General features: G+C 31.1%; 1 protein-coding gene across 1 annotated transcript in view; it reads left to right on the forward strand.

Moving 5' to 3' along the window:
• The window catches only part of LOC124531685 (acyl-CoA Delta-9 desaturase-like), a 33,097-nt gene extending 12,765 nt beyond the window's left edge, over window positions 1-20,332 (forward strand). The window contains exons 2-8 of the mRNA XM_047106183.1: window positions 11,077-11,198; window positions 12,781-12,893; window positions 14,202-14,364; window positions 14,538-14,711; window positions 17,008-17,193; window positions 18,495-18,655; window positions 19,210-20,332. Coding sequence (XP_046962139.1) covers window positions 11,098-11,198; window positions 12,781-12,893; window positions 14,202-14,364; window positions 14,538-14,711; window positions 17,008-17,193; window positions 18,495-18,655; window positions 19,210-19,418 — 1,107 coding nt within the window. The 5' untranslated portion in view covers window positions 11,077-11,097 and the 3' untranslated portion in view covers window positions 19,419-20,332. The remainder of the gene's footprint in view (window positions 1-11,076; window positions 11,199-12,780; window positions 12,894-14,201; window positions 14,365-14,537; window positions 14,712-17,007; window positions 17,194-18,494; window positions 18,656-19,209) is intronic.
• The last annotated feature ends 2,595 nt before the right edge of the window (window positions 20,333-22,927 follow it).

Below are 22,927 nucleotides of genomic sequence, written 5' to 3' on the forward strand. Positions count from 1 at the left end.
AGGTTTTGTGATCTTCAGGTCTATTCTGTTAATATAAATTCGAAACCTTTGAACTAATTTTGGTCGTATTCGTTTTTGTAAATAATATCTATGGACACATACAATAATAAAGACAAGAGAACCCTGCAATGTAATTTAACTACCCCGTGGGCGGTGAAAGAAAACTATGTGAAAAATTTTGTTCATTCCATTTTGCATCCATCTGGCAAGATTATTGCGGATTCTTCTTTACGTTAATTGCCAGTTGTCAGAAATTAACAAATGACTTTATAGTTACCAAGGTTTTTTTGTTGACACAGAATGTGGAATTGTCATTTGGAGTTGCATTCACTTTCATTCAGAGAATTTCTTCCGAAAGTACTATAAGTACAATACAGTCTAATTAAATTCGAAAACAGACAAAATCAATATTTTCTCATCGATAAAAAGATTTCGAGACTTCGATTGATTTCGACATTCTTACTCTATCTTAACAATAAGATACATAGAGTATAACCATTAAATGAACATTTACTTTAACTACCGGACTAAATCTAAATATTATAATAAAAAAGCCCGCAACGAAACATTTTTTGTACTTGTCGGATCAGTTGAAATAATTATAAAATTTGGACCAACAAATAATACAAATAAACTGATTTTTTAACATACTTAGAAATTTGACATGACGTGTGTTTGAAGTTCAAAAAAGTTCTTTCGAATGAAAAAAGGCAACTTGACTTTTTAGATATAAAACGAGCCGAAAGCTTTACTACCTGGTATATTGTAGGTAATTATGATATGCAAGCTACACACACACTGCGTGCGTTAAGTAATAAAGTTGGAAATGTATGACGTCACTAAAAATTTTAGTAATAATATTAAAACGTATTAAAAAACAAAACATTTGTTTGAGAAACAATATGAACATCGTTTATTATTATGATATATCTCACAGGAAATATTTTATTATTTTTTTTTATTTGTAGCTTAGTAATCAACTTTCCTGTTAATTTAATAAAATATACATACATACGTGTCTTGCTTGAAAGGTATATTAATAAAATTAATTCTCAACATTTTATTGAGTTGTGAATTAGCCGTCAGATATAGCAGTACAAGTCGATATGGAAGATTTTAGGCTCTCGACTTTTCTATAGAAAGCATTTATTTACCGCTTACCGTTAAGGCGTTCGTAAAAAAGTTTTGTGACAAAAAACGACTTCAATAGCATACATTAGTATCTTTGGAGAAATCTGCCACTGTCCAATGACCTTTACTGATTGTTACTTATCATTTCATAAGTATGTTTCCAGTTAGAATATCGCACACTGAACTCAAATATATGATAAACTTCCAATAAGTATTTTCTATTTCTATTATGATATATAAATAAGTGGTAGCTTCAAATCCTCTTTATGACCAAGCTACTTAAACGCAAAACATTTCACATAGACCTCTTTATTGTTGAATAAATTTTATGACTGACTTTATCTAGGACGGGTGTGCTGTAAAATAGAAACAAAGTCGAATTACAAGAGATTTTAAAAGCATTACAACAATCATTACTGTCGCACAGTGCCATTGTATAGAAGCTTGCACAAGCGTTTTGTATGCTAAATGCTCGTTTAAGCTATTTAGTATATGTTTAAATATTTGCCGCGTTGGTTTAGTGGCATGCTTACACGGCCACAGTCCCCGAGGATCTAAGTTCAACTCGGGTTTGACTAATAAAAACTGAATTTTCCGTCGTTATATTCTCAGTTGCACTCTGGAGTCTAGGGTTTATAATGCGTAATTACTGTCGGCTTCTAGATTTTAATAGGGCTTTGGGAAATTGTAAGATAAAGTATCTTGCTCTCGTAAGAATCGTATTATATATAATTTCTATGATTACATTAGTTTTAAAAGTTATTTTTACGATGTTTCTGAGTCTGGAAAGATTTTTACGACGCTTTGGTACAAGACGGAACAGTTTTTAGTACATTGAATGGTGGTGCTATATTTTTGATCCATTCGTATATCCTGGATTCCATGTTATTTAAATTGTTGCGGATTATAGCTTATGATGGTAACAAGTAACAACATACCATCGCGAAAATAAGTATAGCAAATATTACAACAAAAAATATATCAAGCGAATGTAAAAAAGAAACAAGTATTTATATTACGATAACTTAAACAAAGTCTCGAAATGGGGCTGACTAAACCTCGTCCACTTCAACCCCAATAAGACACAAGTTTGCGCGTTACCCCAGTACCAGTACCAGCTCCTTCCATTTGACCGTATCCATCGTAGAGCGGCTCGAATTATCGACGATCAAGCACTTTCCGATTAGCTTGATCCCTTGGTTTTGCGTAGAGATGAAGAATGGCCCGAGGAATTGTTCGGATTAAACCCGGCTGCTGAATTTCACTGTCGGACATCTCGTCAAAATTTGAAATTCCACACCCACCATCTTTTCAATTCATCAAATCCACAACAGCGCGTTTTTCAAGACCTTTTCTACTTCGCACAACCACTCTGTGAAACTCGGTTTCGCCGGCGCTTTTTCCAAACCGATACGATTTGGGAAACCGGAAACGCACTTGCAAGCCCTCCGGTGTTGTAGATGTCTATAACACAAAAAAAAAAAAACAGCAAACTATTGTCACACGGAAATCACCGTTAAATTGAAAGAAACCACAATGGTTTTTGACACTTCAAAATGTAAACATATGTTGAATGAATATTTATTTTCTTCAAATTATTATAAGTAGGTGAGCTGGCACTGGCCACCTCTTGAGTTCACCTGAAATCACGAATACGGCATTAATATTTGGAAGTAAGAAGATATGTCGCTTGTGCCGGTAGTTATGTACGTAGTGCTTTTCTTATCTTTTTTTCTATTAATATTAGTAAAAGTTTATTAGTAATCTTTAATTAGACTATTCTGAAGTTTCCCGTCTAAAATCTAAAACCAGACTATATTGTTAAGTAGTGTCAATATTTCAAGTACTATGGGAAAATCCACTTAGAGTTTGAGAAGGTTTTGATATATTCAAGTTTGCTATATATAGCCAAGTTTATAATAAGTTGTTCAATAAGATCGAACAAATTTATTCTAATATCTTTATTAATTTACATGCGTAAATATATTATACAAAATGTATGTATAATGAACCAATTATTGTTATTTGTTATATTTTTATTCAAAACAAAACGACGTTCGTACTCGGTACAATAAGAGTTTTGTAATTAAATACTTCCGTCAAATCTAAATTAATATGAAAATCGAGATAAAAGAAAAAACAGATAAATCGTACGTACATATTATAATATAATCTATGAAGTATATTTTGACGCGTGTTAAGGTTAACAATAATTATGTTAGTTTAAAGTAGTTTCACATTTTTTTTCAATTATTAGTAACATTATCCAATTAGATATTTGCTGGAATAAAAATAAAATTGATCTAAAATATGAGTCATCAATACGATGAGTTACATTAAAACCAGTCCAGCAATATTTAAGTGCGCGCTCGTACAAATAAATAATATCAGAATAATATTTACTAACAAAATATACTTTCTTAATCAATTTATTAGCTGTTAATTTAATATTATATGTAATATATAAAAACTTCCAATATAATTATCATTTATCATAATGAAAATAGTTATAACATGTTTGCGTAGGCAATATATGATTAACTTTGTCTTTAACTCAAATTATATTATAAATCACGAGAGTGATCACGAGGACTCTCTCATAGTATGACAGGGAGGAAATCCGAAGCAATCAAGAGAGTTTATGCGCAAAATTAACAAATATATGAGTCGAGCACGAGCACGGCGGTATGAACGCAGCAAACATCCAAGCATTGTTAAAACATACATATATGTACGTAATACTAACATCGTTAGTCCTGACTGACTGTCAATGCAGAGTATAAGTACTGAGTTTGAAATACAAAAAGTAGAACATATTTTGCTTCTTCCATAAGCACTCGTTCAGAAAAGATTTTTAACAGGTTTTAAGTGGAAAACTAGGAGATGTCACTTTGTATGGTGTTAAGGCGGGCCAGTTTTCGAGATAAAATTTAAGCTACGTTTATTTTATTAATACATACTATCTGAATGATTCCCATAATCAAATGTCGAGATATGCATTTCATAAAAATATTTTATAAAAGCTATTAATTATTAAACTGTTTGTTTTCTAAGTAAGTAAGTGAACTTGTCTAAAATTTGTTTATAATCATATCATTTAAAATTTCATTCTACGTTTTGACACAATTATTAATAATCTAGTAAATTCTATCAATATATTCATCCTTTCACTAACAATTATGTTTTTGCCACGAGCCAGTTGAAGCACGGCTTATTATAAAGATCATAAGCTTGAGTTCTAAGTTTTCGAGTTGCTACTTATTGTACCTACCTTAGCAAAATATTAAAGATAAATCACTAATAATAATTACAGAGGCCTTTAGCCCAGCAGTGGGGATTTACAGGCTGTTGTTGTTGTTGTTGTAATAATTACACTAAAATATTCTTAATAATTAAATTATCGTTTGTTTTACTAATTACTTGCTTATTAGAAGTATTGTATTTTTTGTCTTTGGATTTGGTTATCCATCCATTTTTTATTATTTATTATAATACGATGATACAATTTCGTTTGCATATACATGTTTTATAATATATAATAACATATTAAATAATATTATTCATCAAGACGTTTGAGTAGTATGAAATAAATTTGACAAAACTGACCCAGATCATATCATTAATCATTTGTAATACATATATAAAATATTATATGACATAAATATTCTATTGAATTGAATAAGAGAAAACTAATACGAAACGGATAATAAAGCCATGATCGAAAGTGAAGTAAAACGAGTTTACGATGAGATCTTGAAAGTGGTAAAGACCACCATCAAACGCACGCGGCTGCATCAAGGTATATAATGCGTTTTACTAATTTACATACGCTTACATTACACCAAGTTTACTGTTTTTACATAAGCCAACATTCAGATAAATGGCAAAATAGTACTTTAACATTCTAGATTTATCCCTACTTAACTACTTAAGTGTAATAAATGCTTAACTCTGATGATAAATTAATATGAAATATAATTGTAACTATTTTGATTATATGAATGCATACTTATTACATTTGTAAGATAAAAAAGTATATACATAAAACATCTATAAAGACTTGTCATGAATTAGGAGATGAATTAAATTAACATTTAATGTAATTACAAATGTACACATGTACTTACGGTTAATGTAACATCGCTACAAGCATTCGAAAGCGTTACTCGTTTGAATTAACTGTAAAAAGTCACGGTAAATTCTTTGCATCTTCGTTATGTGGCGGTCTTAGTGTCGAGCCAGTGATGTCGCGGTGAAAGTGATCACTGCCACTGCCGAGGTTAACCACGGAACAGGTTTCGTTATTTTACTTTTCTTTCAGAGGAAGTCTCGAGACCTTTGCGTCCGAATGTCTCTTTATTCTGAAGGTTAAACGTAAAAATTGGTGTCGTTTGAAAGTTCCACTGACATCGATTCGGTTTACGATAGTTAAGTGTTTAAAGTGTTAATTAAGATTACCGCTTCACGTGCTGCTGATAAAAAAGTTATTTGAATATTTTTCGTAAATAATCAAATTCATTTTAGAATTAATATTTAAATACTTACCAAATTAAGTTAATTTTCGTTTAAATTAGTTTTTGACAGTTATGGAAAACACAGTGAGATAACTTTAGTGTCGGATAAAATTCTATCTCATGTGCATCAACGAACCTTATCTAGCAGGGTGAAATTTATTCAAAAGAGGCTTCTACCATTGTGACATTTACAGATATTTTCGTTTTTGTTCAAAAATTTTGGCTGTAACTGATTGTCACAATTTTATAAAGTTTTGGTTGGCTTTTTTGCAAATTAATTCCATCGTTTAGGTATTTATCTAATCATGTAACTATTGACATTAAAATTTAATTAGTATAATATTCGACACACAGTGTTACAATATCGCTAGACTTATTACAAACTAACGGTTACAATTGTCTGGGACAGTTAGATATTTAAAGATTGCTGCGCTTACAAAAGAAAGGCTTAACAGCGAGTCTACTTAACAATTATACATACCTAACGGATATACATATTTTTACGCTTACTAACGAAGAAAGCATGGCATTTTACGAAACTACCTTATGTTTAATGTTATTTTTAATGCTGTATGGACAGATAATTGATAACGCTATTCCAGTTTTGTTTCCTTTGCTGAAACTTCCATAGTGTTTTTATAAATAGTATAAAATGTGTGACCTTTTCGTACACGTGTTTATAATTTTTATTGCATTAAAATTAAATTTACTTGGTGGTAGGGCTTTGTGCAAGCCCATCAGGGTAGGTACCAGCCACTCATCAGTTATTCTACCGCCAAATAACAGTACTCAGTATTGTTGTGTTCCGGTCTGAAGGGTGAGTGTGCCATTGTAAATACAGGCACAAGGGACGTGACATCTTAGTTCCCAGGGTTGGTGGTACATTGACGATGTAAGGAATAGTTAATATTTCTTACAGCGTCATTGTCTATGGGTGATGGTGACCACTTACCATCAGGTGGCCCATATGCTCGTCAGCCAAACTAAACCATACAAAAAGCAATAATTAATTTGAGAAGAGGGTTTGGTACTTATTCCGCTAGGCCTCAATGCGGATAGATTGATATCAATCAATGGTTACACATGTGAAAGAATTTCCTTTAATTAGACACATACAAGTTTGAACGCGGTGAATTGTAAACACAAGTTAAGCACATGTATATTCAGGGGTGCTTGCCTGAGTAACCTAACCTGCAATCGTCGATTCAGATAGACGCATTCCTACCACAGGTCCATCATGGCTTATTTTTACATTGATTAAAATAAAATAAATATACATTCTGTTCAATTTATAAAGAGTTGATAAACTGTATAAGGTTTCATTTAATATGATACGATAAGAACAGTCTTTATTATATTTTTATTTTAAAATATGCGAATTTGTTATAATATTAATAATCAAATTGAACGTGCTTAAATACGTTAATATTTTTACGACGCTTATTTATAGAATTAATTAATCATTGATATAATTTTATTTTACTTATTTAAAAGTAAAATAAAATAAGGTTACCGTTGAAAACTGGGTAACACTCAAATTTCAGAGCAGTCGTAACTTACGATCTTTATTTGATTCATGCGTCTAATGAAACTTTATTTTTAAACGTGGTCTTGGTATTTCAAGTAAGCTTACTACGCATCATCAAACACAGTAATATATAACAAATTATCGCCCGCGGCTTCGCTAGCATTTTAAGGGCTCGTTATTCATGTGCTAGGCAAAAAAGCAGCTTATGTCCTGCCTTGGAGTTTAAATTTGCTTTATCTCAAATATCATCAAATTCGGTTCATTGTTTTACCATTGACAGAACGAGTTACATTCACAATTATATATTATGTATAGATTTGCCAGTAACTATTTTGATTTTATAAAAAAATTCTCATTGAAAAAGTTTTGTTAAAGTAATATTCTAAATTCAAATTCAAATTCAAATTCTTTATTTGTAAAATTTTTGAAAACAACAAAAATTTCGCCACTAGGCATACAAATATAAATTGGTACACATTATTACTTTACATTAATTGAAATATAAAAAAATAATTAACTGCTAAAACATAAAAAAAAAACAATAATAATAAAACATTAATTAAAATATGTCAAAATATAATATAATTAGAAATAAGATTAATTAGGAAATTAGATACGAACTTAGGCAAACATCATTAACTAATATCAAAAAATTCAGAGATTTTGTAAAATGTCTTTTCAATGAGGTATACTTTTAATTTACGCTTAAATAGAGGTATTGGTAATGATTTTATGTATTCTGGCAATTTATTAAATATCTTTACTGACATTCTAAAAATTCCTTTTTGCATTAAGGTTGCAGTTAGTACTTATAATAAATATACAATAGATAAATCTTTCGACGTGCATTGAATGAACATGGAGTAAGCTCCAAACATCTCAAGCGGAGAGGAGGCCAATGCCCAGCTCGGGGACATTAACGGATTTTTATTTAAATTTAATAATATTAGTAGATTTAATTTTGTCTGTAATATTTAGTAATTTACCAAAAATACTGAAAAACTGTTCGTATTGAAATCGATATCATTAATGTGTTACGTGTTTTTATCAACACTATCGGTTTGTGAATCTACAGTCAGAAAACCTTCGTCAGTTTTCAAATTCATTCCTTTATCAAGTCGTATGCTCTTAGTACGTTTTTAAACTAAAGCAACGGCATATAAAATTAAACTTACATAGTACTCTTTTCTAAACGTGACTTATAATGTGACCTGACATGTTAATCGATAAAACTGATTATCGCCCATACTGTGCACACGAAAATAGATCTTAAGGTGACGAACCTTTTCTTACCCGACAGTACATAAAATATTAATAAATAAGTCTCGTAAAGAAGTCTTTCATTTCAAAACAAATGAAACTCGAACTTTTGAAATTTAATATATGTTTTTAAACATAACAGTTACACTTTGACAAACATTATTAAGTACCTTTAAATGCTGAGTTATTACTACACATGATTAGGTTAAATGTAGGTAATGCTACTTTCGATTAGGCATCTAATTTCTGTCGGGAAGTACAATTAAATTTGTATATTTCTAATTATAATTTTATTATCTACATTTATTGTGTAATATACTTTAGTTAGAGATTGTTAAACATTATATTTAAATATATTGAGATGCACGGTTAAAATATGTATTTAGATAATTCATAAGTAGGTTGTTATCATTGTATAAATAATGCTTCGGTTAGTTACAAATATTTTGACGAGTCACGACTTTCTCTTACGGTAAATAGAATAAACAATCCAACATAACAAAAATTGTAAAATAAAGCTATACTTTCTACACCGTACCTTATAACGTACTTATGTTATGAACCTATGTCTGGAGTTTTTTTAAATATATCCATATTTTACGAAATACTACCTGGCTTGTAACTCGCTATGACGTGCTACGTGACGGTCTATCTTGGTGGGTACAATTATTTATTCCCCCCACTAAACAACAGTAATTTTAATGTGTTGTTGTGTGTGTGTGTTCTCTTTGCTTTGAAGAGCGAACAAGTCAGCCTAATCACAGGCTCAAGAAATATGTTAGATTTTATAGTTGATAGCACTTTGACGGTGTAAGAATGCTGTGTAAGATTTATTAGTTCGAGTGTCTATACGTAAATTAGGCTTTCATTAACCCATATACCATTGTTATTTGCCACGCTTACATGAGTTAAGAATCTAAAGAATCGTCATCTCATTTATCTGTACTTATCTATAAATAGAAAGAAACAATGTCACTTTCTGTTTCTGACTGTATCTAAGCTTTCTTCGTCTTCGACCATACATCGCATTTCGTTAAGGTTTTCATATATAGAAAGAACCATAAACAAAGATTGTTTGTTTATATGTAAATAATTCGAACACACACACACACACACAAAATAGCTTCGTACCTTTATAAAGCTCTGACTAAACTTTAGACGATACTTCGATGAAATGTAAAGAAAATTTTAGATCTAAAGGCTTATAGTAAAGTTTGCGATATCGTTTATATAAGGTACACTCATATTAATTAATTTCATATTATGGGTTATTTGTGACGTAATTTTCGGTTTTAATTGTTAATCCTTATTCAGATATTATTTTATTTATCTGGGTAGATAAATAATCTAAATAAAATGTAATTAATCAACATTAATATGATAGACACAGACATTGTCCATTATACAATTTCCGTTAACTAAATTTAAATAACTTATATAAATTACTCAACAAAAAATAGCACTTCCATTCAGTACAATCAAAAAGTTTTCAATAGAATTGATAAGAAAATGAAACTCAATTTTTAAATTACTCTTAAGTTAGAAAAACAATGGGAACTTTTAAACATATAAAAGAATCTAAGCAACAAAACTATCTGTGTCTTGAAGCTATCTATAACGATTAACGGTAGTCTTGTTAGTCTTGTGTTTAGATATTAGTTCGGGATCTAAGTTCAAACCTGATACCTAGGCTGATAAAAATTATTGGATTTTTCGATTGAAAGTTACTCAGTAACAATCCAAAGTGTAAATGCTAGTAGACACATTGCCGTGCATAGAAAAGTTTTTAAAGACGTTGGTCTTGTGCCTACATTCTGTCCGCTTGTGTTGAATTTGAATTACCATCGGGATACAGGTATGATTAAGAGCATAGAGTTTGCACCTGTGTTTCCACCCACTCATGTACACTCTTTTATTACATGCCATTTTTTTATTTGGTTTATAATATTTATTTGCTTAGTCTGACTTTCTTATGCAATCTGTGATTTCCTGCAATTGAAGGAACACACATTTTAATTACGCTTTAGAGTTATTTTTGCTATTCATGTTTAATGTGTATTTCTTGTTGGAAATATTTAAAAAGTAAATAAATATAATTAATATATTATTTTCTTTATTAGTATTTGCTAGTCAGATAAAATTCTAGTAAATAAGTACGCGGTCTTATAAGACAGACCTAATGGAAAGTGATCTCGACCGCCATATTTTCGCTGTAACAAATACTAACCATTCCTTACATGAACATAATCTTTGAAACCAACTCGCTACGTCCCTTTTACCTGTCACTGGCTTAATTATGCTTCGAATCGAAACATAACAATACTTAATATTGCTGTTTGATCATAAAATACAATCATATCTGTGTATAACTTTCTTTTAATAATGTAAATAGTCGGAATATAATATTCAAAACTGTAACCAATGAAGTGACTAATAGAAATGCTTAAGTTATGGTAGTGTTTAAATATCTTTAAAAGTGCGTAGTACATACGAAAAGATATTGAACAAGTCGGATTTGTACCAAGCCCTATCACCACGGCGTGTCCAATATATGTATATATAAATATATTTGTCTAATAATAATTCGCTAATAATTATTGCAATATTTAGTACAACATTTCTTATTATGGTTTCTATTTACAGGAAAGGGCAACTGTATGCACAATGACAGCGCCGGCGTTCCTATGTGTGGACGCAACTTTTACAAAGAACGCAGACTGCAATACACCTACAGTTATTTCACAAGGAAAGAGAAGAGATTATGAGTAAGTTCAATATATATATATATAGATCCTAATTTAATACAGAAAGATGAAATGGATTTATTTCTAAAATACCCATTTTATATATTATTTATTCAAAAAAGGAAAAAGGTATGCAGTTTGCCAATGGAACATCACCCAGATCGTTAAAACTAAGAATTGTTAACTACTGTTTATGCCGTCAAATTTCCGCCAACCACATGCTCTAAGATGTTATTTTCCTTGTGTTTTTAACACCACTTATTTAAAGAGATGACATATAATCAGATTAATTTAATTTACATTAATCAGATTAATTTAATTTACTTTTCATGCAGATCTATTGCAGTTCAAAAGATTTTAACTCGATGTTAGGGCTTCGTGCAAACCCGTCTGAGTAGGTGCTACCCTATTTTATATGCTACCGCTAAGCAGCGATATATTGAATTGGTGGTCTTGGTGGTTACGTTCTGGCTTGAAAATTGACAGAGAGAGTGAGAGCCAGTATATTTACGGGACAAGAGACGTAATATATTTGTTCCCAAGGTTGATGGCGTATTAGCGACACGAAAAATTGTTAAAAAAATTACAGCGCTAATGTCAAATGACAGTGGTAACTGATGAAAACATGAGGTGGCTCATTTTCCGGTCCGTCTACCTATGTTATAAAATACACCCAAATAAAAAACATTAACTTAGTGAAATGGTTTTAACCCTGTGCACGGAACCTTAAAAAGTAATACCGAGTACCTAATTGAAGTTGCACGATTTTTGTTTCGGTCTATTTAATTCCAATTAAAAACAAGACAGACTTTAACCAAAATATTTTTAAATAAAGTAAATTAGTTTAATGAAATATATTTAAAAGGTATTTCGGCACAAATGACAATGTCAATATGTTAATATGTTAATACCTATGATGATAACGATGCCATCCGAATCAATTTCGATCACACGAACATTCTCCACTGAGAATAGTCAATAGCAGTTCGATTTTGAACTAATCTGATTCGTACTCCACTCGTCATTTATATACTTACGGTGATTCGCAATTTTGATCCCTGCATCTCATACATTTCTAAACTATTTTTATATTTTTACATTTCTAAACTATTACATTAATCTTATTATGACATTTTACGCCCGTATTTTGCGCAGAAGATCGAGTTTATTCTTACAGAATAGCTTTATTCTAGAGAAGATATTTTGGCGATCAAACGTCACTTATATTTTATTTTCTCTCTCATAATCCGATAGAAAGAAAAATCGATACGAAGTAATATAACTATTCATTAGCCCCTAGCGGGGTGCGAACCGAGAACCTCCGGATCTGAACCTGCAACCTAATATCTAGCCACCAAACGAACAAGACAATTATTTATATTAAGTAGCTTTCCAAATATCGTAACTTAAAACATGTAGTTTCTTGATTAAATAAAAATAAAGTTGATAGAAGTACTTGTTTAGTCGCAAATGAAATAAAAACAATTAATGTAACTGTTTTCTACTTTTATGTTTACAAAAACTTCTCTTTCGGTATCGTGTTGATACAAATACTAAATGAAAATGTTAGAAAGCACGTGCTAAGTCATAGTTAAATTTTCAGATGGCAAATAGTGTGGAGAAACGTGCTTGCGTTTATTTATCTACATGTTGCTACATTCTATGGCTTTTACCTCATATGTACGGGAAGAACAAAGATATTTACTATATTATTTGGTAAGTATGATTTATATTTACACAATTTTATAATTATTATGAAATGTTATTATAAACTGAGCTTGTTTATTTAAAATATAAAGAGCTTTTTAAATACTAACGAGCCGATCGTTTGTTATAAAAATGTTAGTATCGTCTAACAGGCGACGTGCAGACAGGTTTTACAAGAATTTTCAATGCACATGCAAATTCCATTGTTCTCGATGGCATATAGAAACGCGATCTACTTAAGTCTCTTGATAATTAATCATTTTTATAAATTGCTGGAAACAATTGGAACAACAGTCAATGTTAATGGTTTCAGGATGTTGCTTTAATAAATGAGTTATACCTTCTGTTCTCTATTTATAATTTCGTGCAGATCTACAATAGATCAAGTAAAAACCTATCTATATTTATAGACCGTTTAAAGAATTACGATATTTTAGTCAAAAACTTTTATCCGTAAATTGGATATATTTCGATTTTAAATACATGAAATTCAATGAAATAAAGTTCAACTGGTAGTATGTTTGACGTTTACAGATAGGTATTTTTGTTCGAATATTTATATCTATAAATATACTAATTACTATACTATAAAACCAAAAATATTTAATTTTATTTATTTTACTCATGCGAAGCCGGGTTTTCATCGGGTGCCTTTAGAATTTATGGCAAAATATCGCGTGAATATTTTAACTTTTACTCGGACCATGGAGTGCGAACTTGTTTACCATACCGTACCGTTTATTAATTTCAAATGTTCTTGGTAAATAAGGGACAATAAATAATTTGTTTTAGTTAATTTTTCAAGTTAATGAGGTCCGGCTTCTAAGAAATAGTACTCTATTAATTAGAATAACCTTGATTGTGTATACGTTCAAAACATGTTTTTAACGTATTCAAATCCACAACAATTCTGTGATTATTCCGCAAACCTATTATTACTTTTTTCCCTATTACGAAAAAAATATTAGTCGCAAAACCATCTAACTTACAATTTATTAAAAACAGTCTACTAATATAATAGTAATTCGTTGGAATGTAAATGAGGATATATGAAACTACATGAATATTGATATTCGAAACTCAGTATCATTTGGCGCTCATAATTGTTTTCAGCAAAAAGAACTTATTAAACGTCATCTTAATTTCATTTAGCAGTTTGTTCACTGTTCTCAGAATCAAGCGTTACTTAGTCAAAACGTTTTGTATATTTATGATAATACTATTTATCCCAAGAGCTCTTACTATATTAAACATGACCGATGAATATAATTTAACAATTTTTGGTGGTTCAGACGTTATCTTTAAAAATGTTTACAGCTTTACTCTTCGCGGGTATGTCAGCGATGGGCGTGACGGCGGGAGCGCACAGGTTGTGGGCTCATCGAGCTTACAAGGCACGCTGGCCCCTAAGGCTGTTTTTAGCCCTTATGCAGACGATGGCATTCCAAAATCATATTTACGAATGGGTGCGAGACCACAGGTAATTATTTTCAATTAAAAAGTTCAAAGACCAAGGTTTAATAAAGCAAACAACGTCATTATCAAATATCCATTGTATTAAATGCTGTGTTTTTCTATATTTTTTTATCTTAATTTTCCCAAGATAATCTTAAATCAGTCTCCCGTAAAAATAATTATCATTATTTTATCTAGAGTCCATCACAAGTTTACGGAAACAGACGCAGATCCGCACAATGCTCGCCGAGGTTTCTTCTTCTCCCACATGGGTTGGCTGATGGTCAGGAAGCATAAAGACGTCTTCGAAAAGGGAGCGTCTGTCGATATGTCTGATCTCGAAAAGGACCCCATCGTCATGTTTCAGAAAAAGTAAGTTCGACATCAACTTAATTATTACTTACTATTTGATTCCATTAAATAAAAATATATCATTAAATTCATGTTCCAAGTATAGTCTCTTTGATATCCTGTTATTTCAATTCAATAAGTAATATTCGAAGAAGTTCTTATACTTCTCTAAATAATAAAACAATACGCAACAATTCAATATATTAGCCCTTGTTAAAATAAAAAAGTGATATTAAAAATAACAATTAATAATAAAGATCTTATCCTGACTGTGTCGAACGTGTGAACTACATATTAAAAATATGGGAATATATTTCTTTCCTTATGACGTATTATTCACGTCAGTTACATTAAATATTCTTTCAATCTTACACAATGCAATAGAAAATGCACGGATGAGTTTGGTTGCTTTAAAATATAAAAATAAAATCAGATAATAAACAATTTATAATAAACAAAAGATTATATCATTTGAGTGCTAAGACTTTAGTATAAAACTTGTACTGACTACTGACATTAGGTACATTATAGCAATAACGCAAATATATTTTTTGCCTTGATCTTTCCGAAAGCGCTGAAGCAAAAAAAGTTCTATCTAAGTAGTTTTACTTTTATTAGTATCTAGCTAACGTTCAAACCTTTATTCATGTTGAAGTATTAGATTTTAGTTTTTTCCAGTAAGTATAACCATAATCGGGTTTATAAGTAAACAATTTAGATAATTTTGATCAAACTGATAGCAGTAGCACACATGTAATGCGTAGGTATAGCAGCAACATACTCTAATAACTAAATTAGTTATTCCAACAAAATCGTTTACCAGTAGATAGTAAGATGACACATTGTGACCTTTTTAAAATATTTGTGTGTGTCCTAAAAACTTGGGTTACAAGACAACATATAAAAAAACAATTATCGACTTTATAATTATTAAATAAATAATGGAACAAGAGGAAGTATTCGCATATACATGGATCGTAAAAAATGTACAAATGCGTAAGGAAATATTTTACAACAAAATAAGTGAACAGTTTCAAAATGTATAATGTAGGTGGAAAATTACGTAAAGCTATGTGCATCTGATCACGTAGGCAATCGCGCGAATCAAACATCGTTTGTTGTCCTGATATATTATCATTATTTTGGTCACTTTGTTTTATAAATTCTATTTTGTTTTTATTTATAAGTAAATTAAAAAAAAGTTAGAATTCTTTTTTTCTTTGTTCTTAATTTAAACTTACTTATATTCACTATCTCCTAGGGATAAAACTTGAGGACGTATTTCCTGATTTACTTGTTTTCATATAATTCCCTAATTATTTTTCTGGATAAAATGCTATTGTGACTACTCTTTGTTCCTTGTCTTTCATTATTTATGTTAGACATTATGATTTAGACATTAGTCGTAAGAGGATAAGCCATTAGTTTCACTAACTAAAATCGAAATATAAAAATATATAGGTATAAATAAATTGTCTGTGGACTAAGTTTCTTTTTGGTTAATTTTTTATCTGTGAATTATTTGCATATATCATCAATACAAACAGACGAATCTGAATCAATCTTAATGTGAATATCGTTTTATTGTAGCTAAGTATAAAAACTATTACGTATTCTACTAAATTCTTATGTAGGTTTTCGATATGTTTAATTTTATTTTGGTTTTATATTTATATATATCGTGAAACATGCACGTCATTTTATTGAATGTGATATTACATTGGTGAATACTTCGTTGATCTAACATTAAACGACAAATTTTACTACAAGTTACGCATGTAATGGGACATTCCCTATAAATGCACTTTGTGTATAGATCGCCGCTTACATACATCACACGAATAACGTTCTATAATGTCCATTTTCTGAAACTAGATGGCACTGCAACACATTCACTTCTATAACGTTCAACCGATTGCCAATGGCAGGACAACGTCTGCTGGGTTTTGCTAGTTTTTATAAATAAGTATAATACTATTAATATCACAAACCTGGACTAAGGATTCCTCTCGTCATCAATATCTTGATAATCGAATGCACGAACGAATAAAGCTAAATTCAAACAGAGATCTCTATTATTAAGATATTTAAATCACAAGTTTAATACCAAAATAAGATATATTATATTATATATTATAGATATAGATTATAGATATAGATATTATTATATATTAAAATAATTCAAAACAAGGGCTTCTAATTCTGGTACTAATTTATTAATATGTAGTAAACTTTACGTTCGACTGTAATTATTATTTTCTCGATTCGTGTTCCGAATCTATAAAATATTTAACATATAATAATTAATTTGTTACAGGACTTATTTGGTAGTGATGCCACTTTTGTGCTTCTTGGTCCCCTCTTGGATACCAGTGGCATTGTGGAACGAAAACCCTTGGACTTCCTGGTACGTCGCCTCTATCCTGCGGTACACCCTTTCTCTCCACTTTACTTGGCTCGTCAATTCTGCTGCACATATTTGGGGCAATAGACCTTATGACAAGTAAGCATATATTATACACTACACATTAAGACTATCGAAGTATACCAAAAATCTTAAATGCATCTAAATGTGTAAAGTTTCACATTCAATCAGATAACTAAGTTCACATTTAAGCCTGTATAGCCCAATGGTTGACGGACCGCCTAGCAATGAAAGTCGCAGGATCGATCATTTGGGCTCTTCTCATACCCGATCCTAACACGAGTAATAAGCTTATATTGGAAAATCAGTAATTCCGTAATTAAATTGGGTTATTACTATATTCTTAAAAAATAATATTTTTCTGAAAACTTTCCTATAACGAAGAATTACTAAGCCTTTTTATGTTTTAGAAAGGTTTCTCTGAAGTGGAGGCGAAGATATTTATTGAATGTGGAACGTTGTTAATTAAACGGGCTTGATGAAATAAATATTATGTCAGTATATAATACAAAAGTGTAGTTCCTTCAGATAATAGAAAGCACGCACACTACATTAAATAAACGTAAAGATATTTGTGTTACTATTAATGTCTAAAAAGCGTGCACTTGCCTATTAAGTGAAAGTTATAATGATGAAGGTACTCGTTACAAGCGCCCGTCTCTGACCCCGTTATAAACCCGTACGACTCACAAAAAACTCAATGGTGTTTGCTCAGACTTGAACCAGCAATCTGCTAACATATGAAGGTTGTTATACGTTCCCAAATCTTTTTCGAACCAACTTAAAGTCATAACTGAGGGTCAATTCTACTTATATTATATTCCAATTGATTATGATACAAATTCAATTATATTCCGATCCTACTTCGCCCGAGCCCCAACTGGATTGTTGTGTTAGTAGAATAACAAAACGAGAGAACAGCAGCGATTTATTTTGATTCGATTTCGATAAAGCCATAAAGTTAGTAGAATGGCCCAGTTAAAATCAGTGGGATCATCATTTAGTTATTTTATAGTAGTTTTTTATGTACAGTTATTTTACTACAGTAACAGCCTGTAAATTTCTCACTACTGTGCTAAAAGCCTCCTCGCCCTTTTTTAGGAGAAGGTTTGGAACATATTCCACGGCGCTGTTCTAATGTGGGTTGGTGGAATGCACATGTGGCAGAATTTCTATGAAACTTTAGACATGCAGGTTTCTTCATGATGTTTTCCTTCACCACCGAGCACGAGATGAATTATAAACACAAATTAAGCACATGAATGTTCAGTGCTTCTTGCCTGGGTTTGAACTCGAAAGTTAAGATGCACGCGTTCTAACCACTGGGCCATTTCATTTTACTAACATGAAATAAATAAATATTATATATTAATTTCCAGATACATTGGCGCTACAGACAACAAAGCTGTGGCTATCTGTGCGTTTGGCGAGGGCTGGCATAACTACCACCACGTCTTTCCATGGGATTACAAAGCGGCTGAACTTGGCAATTACAGTACAAATTTTTCAACAGCTTTGATTGATGTTGCCGCTAAGTATGGTGAGATATATTAATAAATACTCTTATATTAAATTTAATTTACTAGTTATTAAAATTTTTTAAAGCAATGTCTAGACATTTAATATAAATTGTTTATGAAGGTAAATTACATTCCGCTGTGACTCCAAACGCCTCGATTGATTTTTATAAAATATTTATGATGTTATCACACAATTAATGTTATGTCGTCATTGTTTCAAAAGTTATTAGAGTTAATCTAAGTCCGGTAGGTCCTACCCACTTATCAGACATTTTACTGCCAAATACCAATAAGTGAGCCTTAGTAACAACAGGCAAAAGGATATAACGTCTTACTTCCCAAATTTAGTGGCGGATTGGCGATGTAAGGAATGTTTAATATTCATTAAAGTGTAATGCATATATGCATTGGTGATCACTTAGCATCGTATGAGCCATTTGCTCATCCACCTTAATAACTTAAAAAAAATAAAAAGAATCATTAAGTAATCATGTAAAATGTAGACTTTACTACCTTTTATAACCTAACGAATCAAGATTATGAGACATTACTATTAACTACATTTGTTTTGCAGGGTTAGCCTACGACCTCAAAACAGTATCCCTTGAAATGATCCGCAAGCGAATAGCGAGGACGGGCGACGGTAGCCACCCCTCGGACAAGAAGGTGAAAGACTCCGACGATGATCACAATCACCCTGAAAATCCAGTTTGGGGCTGGGACGACAAAGATATGTCCGAAGAGGAAAGGAAATTAGCCGAAATTGCTCACAAATTGGGATAGTTAAGGAATATCTTTTTAGAGTTTTCACATAAAACAAATTTGTTCCATTCTTAGATGGTTCTAATGGTGTATTGGTTTATGGTTCTTTGTGTTCTCTATCGACTGATAAATATATATGTAATTATTTTTCTATAATATTTTTACCTTTTTCTAATATATAAGACTAACCAAAGTTTGTAAGATAGACTTTTGAGGGGTATTCCTAAATGGGTTAATTTCTAACGTAACTCGATTAATTATTTTTAGAGTACAAATCTCGTATCATACAAATACACACATGTTAAAAGGTCGTCAGAAATAGCGAGAATATTATTATATCATACAAATCAAATATAAGATAACCTCCAAAAGTCTCAACAACAGTTAAACTGAAATATATTAAGTATATGTATGATTTTATAAATCACGTCTCTACTTGTACTGGTTTACATAATTAACTTTATAATAATAATTCGTTATTGATTTAGATAATATTTAGGTAAGGAAACAATTATGTATAAATGTTATTATATAAGTGCTTAAGTATTTACATTAATTTATTTCATAAAGAAGTCAAATTTTTGTTTAAGTTTTATTTATTTTCAGTGAATTTAGATTATGAGATGTTAAGAGATAATTTTATAGAATAGTAATAGTATTTTATTAAACACCAATGTTTGTTTATAATTATGTATATTCTTCAATTCCTATAATATATTAATATACAGAACATGGTTTATCGTATTCCTAAAAAATCAGAGCAACAAAATATCAGCTAAAAATAAGCTTAAATTTAAATGCGTTTAAAAAATATAAAATTCTGACTTTCTCATTACGTATATTAAGACATGCATTTGCTGCAGAAATTAATCAAAGCGTTGTTACCAATTTTTTACACGGTTTCGATTGAATTAATCGAGAGTTATATTGTTAAATAAATATATTAATATATAAACGAATATTATTATCGCATAGCGATTTTCCTTCCCGATCAACGTATTATGTTTAACATTATAATAAAAATATTTTATAGATAGGAACCAATTAGTTCAGTACATTAAGAGCGCTTATATCGGATTGATAGCTTTCACGAAACTATTAAAGATATTGTGAGCTAATTATTTACAAGTTACTTAAATTAAAAAATGTATTAGAAAGTTCAGCCTATTTTAATTATTAACATTTAACGGAGAAGCATGTCCGAGCCCGTTTTTAAAAAACATGACGCTGGCGTATATAATAGCTGACGTCACGAGTATCAGGGGTTTCGATCTTTAACCGTCTTCGGTGGTATGAAATAAAACTCAGGAAATAATCCTCTCTGATTTATTCCAATATGAGGCGGTCCGATCGCTCCGACGGCTCGACCAAGCCTGTCTATACCGGCGGGCGCTTGATCTTTTATAACAAAAATAGGGCGGTAGACTTATTCACTCAACATAACAGCTGTTTACAAACACTAAAATATTTCAGACTAATTTAGCATTTCAAAATTCACTAAAATTATTAATTTAACAATCAAACAATTTTAAATTATTAAAATAATCAATTCTGGACACGTGTTTTTCTTAAATTCGTGGTTTCGCGCCGACATATTTATTTCCAACATCACTTATGAACATACATCATCGTGCAAATTGGCATACCACGTCAATGCATACATTGGTCATTTCAACGGGAGAATATATTGCTCATCATCGAGTGCTACACGCACATAAAACGTATTGATGTATATAAATATTTTAGAGCACATTAAACTTTTTGTACGATGAAAAAAATTGAGAACAATGCATTCCAACGATATAAAAATTAGGTTGTCAGTTCAATTGAATTTCGAATTATTGTTTGTACGGAACCTTTATTAGGTGATTCGACTTATCACACCCCGTTACTCATGGTGTCTTTAATTTATCATATTTGTCGGAGACGGTCATGAATACCTTAGCGAAACGAAGCGCGGCACGATTCCCGCGAGGCAGCAGCACTATCGTTACGTCAGGACGCGGCTAACTTCGTGCTATGACGGAGCCTACCACATGGAAGCGCACAGAGACGACTCACTTACTCTCTCGTGAAGAGCAGTTCCTCAATCCTAGGAACTGTCATTCGCTTCGTTGCCAAGTCTGATACTGAATTAGTCTGTTAAGTACCTATACGTTACATAAACGTGTTCCTGTATTCGCGGTTTTCTCTTTGCTCGGCCACCCTAGTAACAAGCCCCTATGATGTACGACGATGGTACGGATGTCGTTGTTGATCCGATATATTTATTTATGAACTCATAATTTTGTTGCCATTTATAATAATTAGACTGCGAGTGTAATTAACTATGTCCAGGGTAACATTTTTTTTGATAATTTCGTACTTCAAGTTTTTATGACAAAATTTGCTAATTATTTCTCAAGAATTCATAAGAGCCGTCAAATTTACGGGTTCATACACCCATGTTGTTTTCGCTGTGTGAAACTTTTGATATTTCACGATCCAACTTTGCGAGTTTTGAGTTTGCTCTTGCAAAATAGGCAGGCTCTCGCAGACGATAAAAATTCAAATTAAAATACCCTTTATTGTACACCAATAAATAAATATACTTTTATAAGTTTCCACTGTTGCCTTAAAAATATGAAGTGAACTAAAAGACAAATAATAAAAGTTACATATTATTAAAGTATATAAAATAAGGTAATCAAACATGAATACCAAGATTAACAAAAAAAAAACCAAAGGAAACAAAACAATAAGCTACAAATAATATTAATGACAATTATTGTTTTTTAAAACTCGTAAGAACTTAAACAGATTTGAGTTAAATATATCCACATTACTATAATATGTATTATAATTATTACATGCTCTAAGCAAAAAACGATTTTTGGAATAGTTAGTTTGACATATAGGTATATAAAGGCTCGCGCAAACTATAGCCGCGGCGGGCCTCAACGCATCGCATTGCAAAATTGCGCCAAAGCATATAGCAGGCGCATCGGGCCGCACCGCAACCCAATATCTTATAATCAGTCAGGTTTTGACAATCTAAGAAAATGGATAGTTCTAATTCTGTACATTTTCGATAGCCTTAATATACTTTGAATATAGTGGATACCAAAAAATTGAAGCAAGTTCCACATTGGACCTTACATACGCGTTATACAAAAGGTTATATGTATTTATATTTCTAAAATCTCTTCCCTGGCGAAATATGAAACCTAACATGCAGAAGGCTTTTGCAGTAATTTTAGTCACATGCCTGTCAAACAATAAATTTGAATCCAGGAGCACCCCCAGGTCCCTAATCTCGGTAACCCTCCTAATTTTAAAATCGAATGATTGGAAATTGTGTAATCGAATAAATCGGATTTTTTTTCCTCGAAAATGTTACTATACGGCACTTATCAAAATAAGATGCAGACCGTTAGACGAACAATATTGCTCTAAAATAACTAAATTATTTTGTAAATTAGAGCAGTCATTGTTGTTTTTTATGATATTAAATAATTTTGTATCATCTGCATATAAAAGTATATTAGGAT

This window comes from Vanessa cardui, chromosome 8 (genome assembly GCF_905220365.1).
Source record: "Vanessa cardui chromosome 8, ilVanCard2.1, whole genome shotgun sequence".
NCBI classification, from domain to species: Eukaryota; Metazoa; Arthropoda; class Insecta; order Lepidoptera; family Nymphalidae; genus Vanessa; species Vanessa cardui.